Raw genomic sequence first — 9,462 nt, 5'->3', positions numbered from 1 at the left:
TGAGGCTGAAGTAAGTGCTGAAACCAAGTTCTGAACCCAGATTGTTTGAATAGAAAGAGTGCTTTCCGACACGCCACAGCTACCAGGGGAGCAAGACCCCGAGGTCTTTGACTCCCCCATTGCAAACCAGAGATTTCTGGAGTCCGCGGGGTCTCAGGAAGCCCCTCTCAATCTCTACCTGCGGCCCGGCCTCCAACGTGGAAAGGCAGCGGGGACGGTCTTCCCTGCTCATTCCTCCCAACCACACGGGGCGCCAAGCGCCGACAGTCTTTTTCAGAAGGCTCTCCGCGCACCCCCAGAGCCCCTCCTTTTTCCACTCACCCGCCCTAACCCACGGCGCAGGCGCCACCTACCTCCGCCCCGCACCCCTCCCAACCAGCGCGCACCGCGCAAGCGTCGGAAGCCTGGCGTACCGGACGGTGGCGCGCCCAGAAACAGGCCGCATGGCGATTGGTCAGAAGCCGGTCACGTGACTACGGTGTTGCCGCGCGAGCGTGCGCAGAGTGGCTCTGCGCGCCCGTGACGGAACGACGAGGCGTGGGGGTGCGCGACCTCGCCCGCCCGGCCCGGCCCCCGCCCCTTGGCCTGCCGCTCCGCCCCCGCGGGGCGTCCCGGGCCGCTCGTCCCCTCAGCGGCGGCCGCACGCGGCCCGGGGTCGCCGTGAGTACTCGCGAGGCCGGCCTCTGGGGCGGCCGCCACGGGGACGGGGCGGGGCGGCCGGGCCGCGGGAAGGGTGCGGGGCCCGCCCCGCCTCGGCAAGGGTGGATGAAGTGAGGGGCTTGGACCGGGGGGCTCTGAGGGGCGCTCCTCGGTTTGACAGGCTTCGCTCAAGGCCGGGCGGCTGGCAACACCGATCGGGCACAGAGCTTCTTCCCCGGGAGGCAGGTGTTGGGTGTCTTTGGGGGTCTCCGGAGGAAACCGGAGAAGAGCTATGACTGCTCCCCCCCAGGGAGGCCTCAGGGCCTGCCCTGGAAGCGCGGATAGCAGCCAGTGTTTTGGGGGCTAACCTCGTCCTCTTCCTCCACCGGGTGTACCGGAGATAGCGCCAGCCTTTGAGAATCTCCCCTCCGTGGGTTCTCCCCCGCACTCTTTGTTCAGTGTCTTAGTCTTTCTGAGAGAGGAGCACTCGGTATAGAGTGGAGTAACCCCCTTTCCCAGGACTACAAAGCTGAGAGTCAAACCCAGAGTTAAATGTTGGGATCGGAGGCTTTTTTGGCTAGATGAAAAGTTGTCAGAGCGAGAAGTGCCGGTGGACCTAGGGAAGGACTTTTGTGATCCGGACTTGAGGCTTATTTACATTTGACCTGTTCCCATACAGATCCGTAAAGCCTTCTGTCTTAGCTGCCATCATCCAGACTTTTTTTTTTTTTAAAGATTTTATTTATTTATTTGAGAGAGAGAATGAGAGAGAGCATGAGAGGGAAGAGGGTCAGAGGGAGAAGCAGACTCCCTGCTGAGCAGGGAGCCTGATGTGGGACTCGATCCCGGGACTCTGGGATCATGACCTGAGCCGAAGGCAGTCGCTTAACCAACTGAGCCACCCAGGCGCCCCGCGATCATCCAGACTTAACACTGAGCTGAACACCCTTGTTTGGGTACTCTTCACACAGTGTATACTTGGCCCAGCTTCTCTTGAAAGGTTCCCTCCTTCACCTCATTTAGATAAATCAGATAGGTCTTTCTTGCTTAATTCATTAAACAACTCCTTTAATTAGTTATAACCACATTACAAGAAAATTGGATGCAATTAGGACCTGTCAAATGTTGCTTAAGTCTCAGTTCCACTATACTGATGCTAAGCAACTTGCTTGGCCTTCCTACACATGAGTATTCTATGTATAACAAGAAAGCACTGAGATACATGATCTTTTAGGCTTACTCCTCTTTCAGATGTCTGTGATTCTGTGAATTTCATGACCCACCACTTCCCTTTTCCCACTCTTTAAACCCATTCTCTACCTCCAGGGGAATGGGCATTGAGAGTAGAAGATGGGAGTCCCTTTCACTGAAACAGCCTGGTTTGGGAAAGATGGTAGTCTCTGAATTGTTTCTTCCCTGGACAAGAAAAATTCCCTCTGAACTGCCTTTTTCTCCTTGTGATAACAGCAGAAACCAAGCAGCAACAGCCCTTGGAGAGAGGCTAAGTTTTTCTTGACTTCTGCGGTGACAAAGACCTTGAGAAAGTTGGTACTTCTGGCCTACGCTGCCAACGTCTTACCACCCAGCCCAAGACAGCCCAAGCTGGACATTAGTGCCTCCCTCTTTATTCCTCTCTGATCATCCAGATCAGCACCTGACTGTTTATTTTCAAATCTCACAAACCCAGCTCAGCCCTCAGATCTTCATAATTTTGGTTCTCAGCTGCTCTTTAAGGTGAATGGAGTCTTGCTTTTTAAAATCATTTTTGTATGATTTTGTCTATGTGTAGACACATTTAGGTTCTTCTGTGTATCTCCCTTTTGGTTTAGGTATCTAGCAGACAGTTCATTCATTCATCTGTTCATTCAATAAGTATGAGTTGAGGTACTGACAACAGACAATAAAGAGTCAAAGCCTCTGCCACCACAGAGCTTATATTCTGCTGGAAGATAAATAAAACAAACATTTTGTATGTCAGAGCATGGTGCTGTGGAAAATTGTAAAGCAGGTAAGGGGGATAGAAAGTGCTAGTGTGTGTGTGTTGAAGTTTTGCTGTTTTATAGAGGATGGTCAATATGACCTTTGAGCAGAAATATGAAAGTAAGGAGCATGCCATATGGATATCGGAAAAGCATTCCAAGAAGAGGCAACAGCAGGGACAAAGGCTTTGTGGTGGGAGTATGCTTGATATGTTTGAAGAACAGCAAGTAGGCAGTTGTGGAGTTTCAGGGATAATTTTCCTGTTCACACTTAGAGTTGACTTTTTAGGGCCCCTGAAAAAGTACAGGAGTAGGCTATGATTTTTTTTTAACTTGTTAGGGAATTTTCCAACTATACACAAGAGTATGAGAAACTCTCATGAACCCATCACTCAGATTGATCATTGGTATTTGCCATATTTATTTCATTCCCCCCCACCCCCCTTTTGGGGTGGAGTAGTATATACAAGTAAATCTCAGATATCAGGCCATTTCATCTCTAAGAACTTCAATTGCAGTTTCCCTTTGCATATTGTTTTTGATGAGTCAGGCACTGCTATCAGCTCGAGGACAGCTATGGTGTTTGCCTTGGCATTGTGCCGTATGTCCCCATCCTGGGTCAGTTACCAGGCTTAAGTTGGTTATCTGAGGAACAGACCACAGGCCCTTGGAGCACACAAGGATTTAGAACAGTGGTTCTCAAATTTTATCATGCATCAGCATAACTTGGAGGGCTTATTAAAACACAGATTACTGGACCCCATCTCTGGAGTTTCTAATTCAGTAGGTCTTAGTAGGGGTCTGAGAATTTACATTTTAAATAAGTTCCCAGGTGATGCTGATGTTGCAGATCCATAGACCCCACTCTGATCTATAAACCTAAGGTTCAGTAGAACCATATTAGAGACCAAGAACACTTCTGTTTAGGTTGGAGTGGGTGAGACAGATATGTGCAGAGTCAGGAAGGCCTAGATAGTTGTTCTTAATTTTGTGAAATGGCTAGGGGTTAGTGTTCTTCTGACTATTGGGATCATTATTGCATTTTTATTTGGAGAGTAGGTTCCGAGATCAGTCCAGGGTATTATTTTGGCCATGACAACTCAGACCGTGTCTACCAGAGGATGTTCAGTGTTGTTGAGGACTTTTTAAGTTAGCTATGATTGTCATATAAAGGCTTCTAGTGATACTGATATTTAGTAAGACATGATGATTCAATTTGAGTAAATAACTAGGGGTAAAGATTCCCAAAAGAATCTGATTCTGATGAGGGTTGGTACTGTGAAGAATGTTCCTAAATGAACTGACTAGACAGAGTAGCATATCATCTGGTCCTGCTACCATCACTTTCGGCTTCAGGGGTTGATACAGCATTGTGATCTAGAGCAGGGACTTGCTCTAATCCAACTCTTGAGCTCAAATGGAACAGTAGTGTCTTATGTTTGTATAGTGCTTTCACAGTTCATTATCTTTAAAGAACTATGTGTACAAGTGTGTGTACATGCATGCAAGTATGTCTCTATGTGCAAGTGTCTGTAATATGTCTAATAAAAGTGTATCCATAAACGTGTGCTTGTGTAAATACCATCTAGCTGTTAAGTGGTGATGAAACCAATTGTTGTCTACTTTCCACAGGACAGTGACTTGTTACCACCACCACAGCAGAGCCTGACATCCCCAGCAGATCTCCAGTCAGCCCCTGACATCACCCCCTCCCTTGTCTCCCTCTGTGGCCTCCTAAATGCCCATCCCGTTGGCCTGGGTTCAGCTGGTGGTATGGAGGGGTGCTGCCTAGCACTGACCTGGGAGTGTGTGTGACCCACTGACCCAATGGTGAGAACTGACTACCATCTCTCCAACTGATCATCCAGGGGATAGATGGGACCAAGTACAAACCTCACTTTTTCCTGGTATTTTCCCTTCCATCCTTTTGAAAGGTAGAGTTGGTTATCTGACATTAAAGGAAGAAGGAGCATGGAGACTATATTACTTGGGGTGTGTACAGGTAGATTTTCTTGGGAAGGACAGAGAGAGTTAAATAAGGAATAGAAAGGGAGTGATAAGACAAGAGAGCTTAACTATGTGCGTAGCTGCTTTGCAGTAATGATCCGAGAAGAGGCCCAGCCTGCACTAGGATCTAGATATACCTAGGAATCAACATTGATGTTGAAGTCTGCATCCCTCCCCCACTGGCTACCAGAGCCTCAATCATCATACCTACACCCAAGAAGGCCAAAATTCCCTATCTTTTTCCATCCATCAGAAGTCAGAGGTAGGCCATGGATATGACCAGATCCAGGAAGAGACATGTCCCTTGTATAGTGCTTTCACAGTTGTCTACTTGTCTACCAAAGAGTGAAGTGAAGGGAGTAAAGGGAATAGGGCCTCAGTTATTCTTTTTTTTTTTTTTTTAAGATTTATTTATTTGAGAGAGCGAGAATGAGAGAGAGTACATGAGATGGGGGAGGGTCAGAGGGAGAAGCAGGCTCCTCGCTGAGCAGGGAGCCCGATGTGGGACTCAATCCTGGGACTCCAGGATCATGACCTGAGCCGAAGGCAGTCGCTTAACCAACTGAGCCACCCAGGCGCCAAGGGCCTCAGTTACTCTGTCCTGAGGGGCTTCCCGTTCTTTGTGGGAATCTGTTTCCTATCACCACACTCCGTTGCATGGGATGATAGGGATCCAACAAAGGTTGCATTCTTATTTCTCATCACTAGGACATCAAAGGCCAGTTCTGGAATGATGATGATTCGGAGGGAGATAATGAATCAGAGGAATTTCTCTATGGAGTTCAGGTGAGATTACATCCCCTAAAGCCCATATTGGGTAGTCTAAATGTGTGCTTCTCTGAATACAACAAGTAGTGAGAGATTATTCTGGAGCAGAGATAAGATGATACAATACAGTGTTGGTGTGGTCTGAGCATTGTCTTACAAGAGCTCATCTCATATCCTTGCTCTTGCCTTGGACTCATACCTTTCTCAGAGTAAACTACATTTCTTGTATGTGGAAGGTACCCATGTGTTCTTGGTTGGAAATAATTATTTTTTGACTCTTCCTTCACTAGCTAGTGGGTGTCATTTCATTCATTAGGGTCCAATTTTTAAAAGATTACCTTGCCAGTGATTTTACGCATAGTTCTTAAAGATTACGCTATCACTACCCAAGGCACAATCCTGAGGAGGAATGTTGGACTTTTCACACAGAACCATCTGAGTTAAATTCTGTGCTCTTCAGCCTGTCCTGAGTTCTCATGGAAGGGATACCTAAGTATCCCTGGTCAGAGTCAGAGGCAAAGCTGCAGACTTAAGGCTGTACTTCTTGAGCAAGGCCTGCATTTGGTCCGCTGAAAGTTCATAGAGTGGAGATGGTGGGAGACTTGTGTGCCAATGGTCGGTGGCTAGGGTCACCATCAAGAGCCCCTTCACAGAAGCTGCCTTTTGCTTATATGTACTACTGCTGTTTGATTTTCTTGTGCCTGCTGTTTGTTCATGTTCTTTTTATTTTGCATCTCTCTTTCCCCTCCCCCCAAACCTCCCCACTGTTTTTGCTGTTGACTCAGGGGAGCTGTGCAGCTGACCTGTATCGACACCCACAGCTCGATGCAGACATTGAAGCCGTGAAGGAGATCTACAGTGAGAACTCTGTATCCATCAGGTGGGACTCCACTTCAGGAGCGTGCCACTTCTTTCTGAGCTGTGGAAGGCTAGAGGTTTTTTTCTTTTTATGGTATGATAGGGGGTCTGTGGACCTGGATAAATTAGGAGCTTAGTGATAGTGGGAGTTGTTCAGCATACTTAAGCTTAGCTGAGAGCAGTGATGAAAGAAGTATAGCCACTTTTCTTAGAAGTTTCCTTTCATCCTAGAATCCCTCTAAGCTGATAGTTTGACCTTTGAGGTCAGAAGGGCTTCTGGCCTGGAGGAAGCCCTGATCGTGTAAGTGGCTTGAGGCTGTAGCTGAGTCTAGATACAGAGCTACCTTCCACTCTTCCCTCTCCCATGGCCCCAGGCTCAGTTTTCCCTCCACCTCAGTCTCTGTTCCCTTCTTTCTCCCTTACTGAGTCTCCCCTGTATCTCTGTAGAGAATATGGAACTATCGATGACGTGGACATTGACCTCCACATCAACATCAGCTTCCTCGATGTAAGTGGTGCTAGTACTGCCAACAACATGTCTAGCTGGACTTGTGGATTTTGTCATGTAGGCCAGGAGTCTTGTTCCTGAGTGCTGTATTTGGAGCACATATTCTTCATCCCTGTCTTTCCTAGACCATCAGCAGACAGTGGTGTGTACTGTCATGTGCATGTGTGTGTCATATAGGGAAAACTTCCAAGTCCATTCCTCTCTGTTGCTAAACTGGAACCTGTTTCCCTTACTCTTTTAGGAGGAAGTCTCTACAGCCTGGAAAGTCCTCCGAACAGAACCTATTGTGTTGAGGCTGCGATTTTCTCTCTCCCAGTACCTCGATGGACCAGGTAAAGGCAGTGACTTTGGGCATGTAGGTGTTTCAGTTGTGGACTAATCCAAAGTCCTAAGTTAAATGCGCCAAAGAAAAGCTAAGAATAAGGTCCTTGGGTATAATTTGCAGGCCATTGGTAGGGGCTTTTCAGTTTTCTGTCATTGGTGTCTTCATTTCCTGTCACCTGCTAGCCATCCCCTGAAGGCCTTCTTGGTTAATGAAATTGTTTACTCTGGTCCCCAGATATTATTTATTCTTTCTGTTCCCCTCGACCTCCTCATAGAAGCTGAAGTGATTTGGAATTGGTCAGAAAGCTCCCAGAATCTACCCTCTGCCTCAGATGCTTGCTTCTCCATCACTATTGGTTAGAGTACTCTTAGAATCTGAGGAAGCTCATCCACTGAACTGGGGCCTTGGACTCCCAGGAAAATAGAGACCTGTACATACTAGGAGCTTTTTCTTCTCTTTGCAGAACCATCAATTGAGGTTTTCCAGCCATCGAATAAGGAAGGGTTTGGGCTGGGTCTTCAGTTGAAAAAGTAAGAACTTTGATCTTTCTGGTTATGGACATATGAGGGGAAGAGACGGACATATGGATGGACAGGCAGACCTTTGGGTGGAATGTTTCCTCCCAAAAATATCTTTCTGAGATGTGCCCAAGAAAGACTAAATAAATTGGGAAAGCCAAATTTATGGTTAGGTGGGAGACCCTCTGGTTCTGGGATGTCTGGCCTTGAGACTTCCTAGAGGTGAGGTGGGGCTTATTAGTACTTACCATTTAAGGATAGGTACAACCCTAGAATTAGGGTCATGCTCTTCGTATTTTCTCTTGTGATTTTCTCTGAGTGGGGCTTTAGGAGTTCAGACAGTTTTAGTTTATGGAATGTGTTGAGCATCTTGCTGATATTTGGTGTACAAAGAGAAATAAATGAATTATATAGATTCTACCCTCAGTGAATACAGAGTCCAGTGGATACATGTTCTAATACAAGTGAACATGTAAGGTTTAAAAAGACTATAGAGAGGGACACCTGGGTGGCTCAGTCGGTGAAGCGTCTGCCTTCGGCTCAGGTCATGATCCCAGGGTCCTGGGATTGAGTCCCACATCGGGCTCCTTGCTCAGTGGGGAGTCTGCTTCTCCCTCTGCTTATGCTCTCTCTCTGTCAAATAAATAAAAATTAAAAAAAAAAAACTTAAAAAAAATATAGAGGAAGGGGTGACTCAGTCTGGTGGTGGGTGGAGGGCTATGAGTGAATGAATGAAAGGGAGATGATTCATGTTTTCAAGGATGGGTAAGAGTTGCCCATGCAGACAGACTCTGAGAGTGAATAACATTTACAAGGACACAGGTGAAGCAGCCTGTGTGTAGGAAGCTCAAGTAGTTAAATATTGCTAGTAAAATACAGGGGGAGAGTGGTAGGAACTGAAGCCAGAGAAGTAGGAAGGGGTCCAAATCAGAGAGGATCTTGGGCTTTTATCTTGTAGACACCCGGAGCTTTGAAGGGTTTTAAGCAAAGAAAGGACGTGGTCAGACTTCGTTTTAGAGAAATGATTCTGGTAGTGCTGTGTAAACTAGGTAGGAAGGGCTGAGACAAGAGACCAGAACTAGTTTAGTAGGAGACTTTTGTAGAAGTCCAGACATGAGATGATGAGGGCCTGAGCCAAAGTGTTAATGTGGGTGAGAATAGAGATGAAAGATGGACTGGAAAGATTTGTGGAGTGTAAAATCAATAAGACTTGAAGACCGATTTGGATATGTTGTATGTGGTCATAAAAACCAAGGAATAGTGGAAAACTGCTCTTAGGTTTCCAGCCTAGATGTCTGGGTAAATTAATAGAACACCAAATTAAATAGGGATGTAAGAAGAAGAGCAGGTTTATGGGATAAGGATAGATAATTAGTTCCATTTTAAACATCTTGTTTAAAGATAACCTGGTGGGGGGGGCTGTTACCTGGGTGGCTCAGTCAGTTAAGTGTCCAACTCTTGGTCTTGGCACAGGTCTTGATCTCAGGGTGGTGAGTTTAAGCCCCACATTGGGCTCCATGCTGGGGATGGAGCCTACTTAAAAACAAAAACAAAAAACCTTGGGATATTCAGATGGAGGCACTCAGTACATAGTTAGATATGTCACAGAAGTTAGGGTGGAAAATATAGTCACTGAATGGGTGGAGATTACAACCAGTGTAGAGTATGCAATTGCTAAGGGAAAGCATGATAAAAAGAAAATAGGATCAAGGGCAAAACACCCTTTGACATCCAGACAAAATACCCAAGAAAAGCAGCAGGGTGGGCAGAAAAAGAACACTGAAGGAAGGTCAGAGAAGTTAGAGAAGAATAGGAAGTGAATGGTGTCACAGAAGGCAAGGGGGAGAGTTTCTACAAGGA

At 46.6% G+C, this 9,462-nt stretch overlaps 1 protein-coding gene across 10 annotated transcripts in view; it reads left to right on the top strand.

Annotated features, from left to right (window-relative positions):
* Positions 1-525: 525 nt before the first annotated feature.
* Positions 526-9,462, top strand: part of PARP6 (poly(ADP-ribose) polymerase family member 6) — a 29,531-nt gene continuing 20,594 nt past the window's right edge. For 8 of the 10 annotated variants that reach the window (XR_003515812.1, XM_027571337.1, XM_027571336.1 and 5 more), the window contains exons 1-8: positions 526-660; positions 2,107-2,373; positions 4,251-4,448; positions 5,334-5,411; positions 6,179-6,273; positions 6,699-6,759; positions 7,001-7,091; positions 7,548-7,614. Coding sequence is in view for 9 of the 10 variants with exons in the window: in XM_027571337.1 (XP_027427138.1) it covers positions 4,446-4,448; positions 5,334-5,411; positions 6,179-6,273; positions 6,699-6,759; positions 7,001-7,091; positions 7,548-7,614 (395 nt within the window). In the remaining variant the exon portion in view is untranslated. Of the gene's footprint in view, positions 661-2,106; positions 2,374-2,468; positions 2,648-4,250; positions 4,449-5,333; positions 5,412-6,178; positions 6,274-6,698; positions 6,760-7,000; positions 7,092-7,547; positions 7,615-9,462 lie in introns of all 10 variants that reach the window. The other 2 variants (XM_027571332.1, XM_027571334.1) reach the window with 2 other exon arrangements.

Source organism: Zalophus californianus, chromosome 6 (assembly GCF_009762305.2).
Source record: "Zalophus californianus isolate mZalCal1 chromosome 6, mZalCal1.pri.v2, whole genome shotgun sequence".
NCBI classification, from domain to species: domain Eukaryota; kingdom Metazoa; phylum Chordata; class Mammalia; order Carnivora; family Otariidae; genus Zalophus; species Zalophus californianus.
Note: the sequence above shows the minus strand (reverse complement) of the source record. Positions and strands in the feature narration are given on the sequence as shown.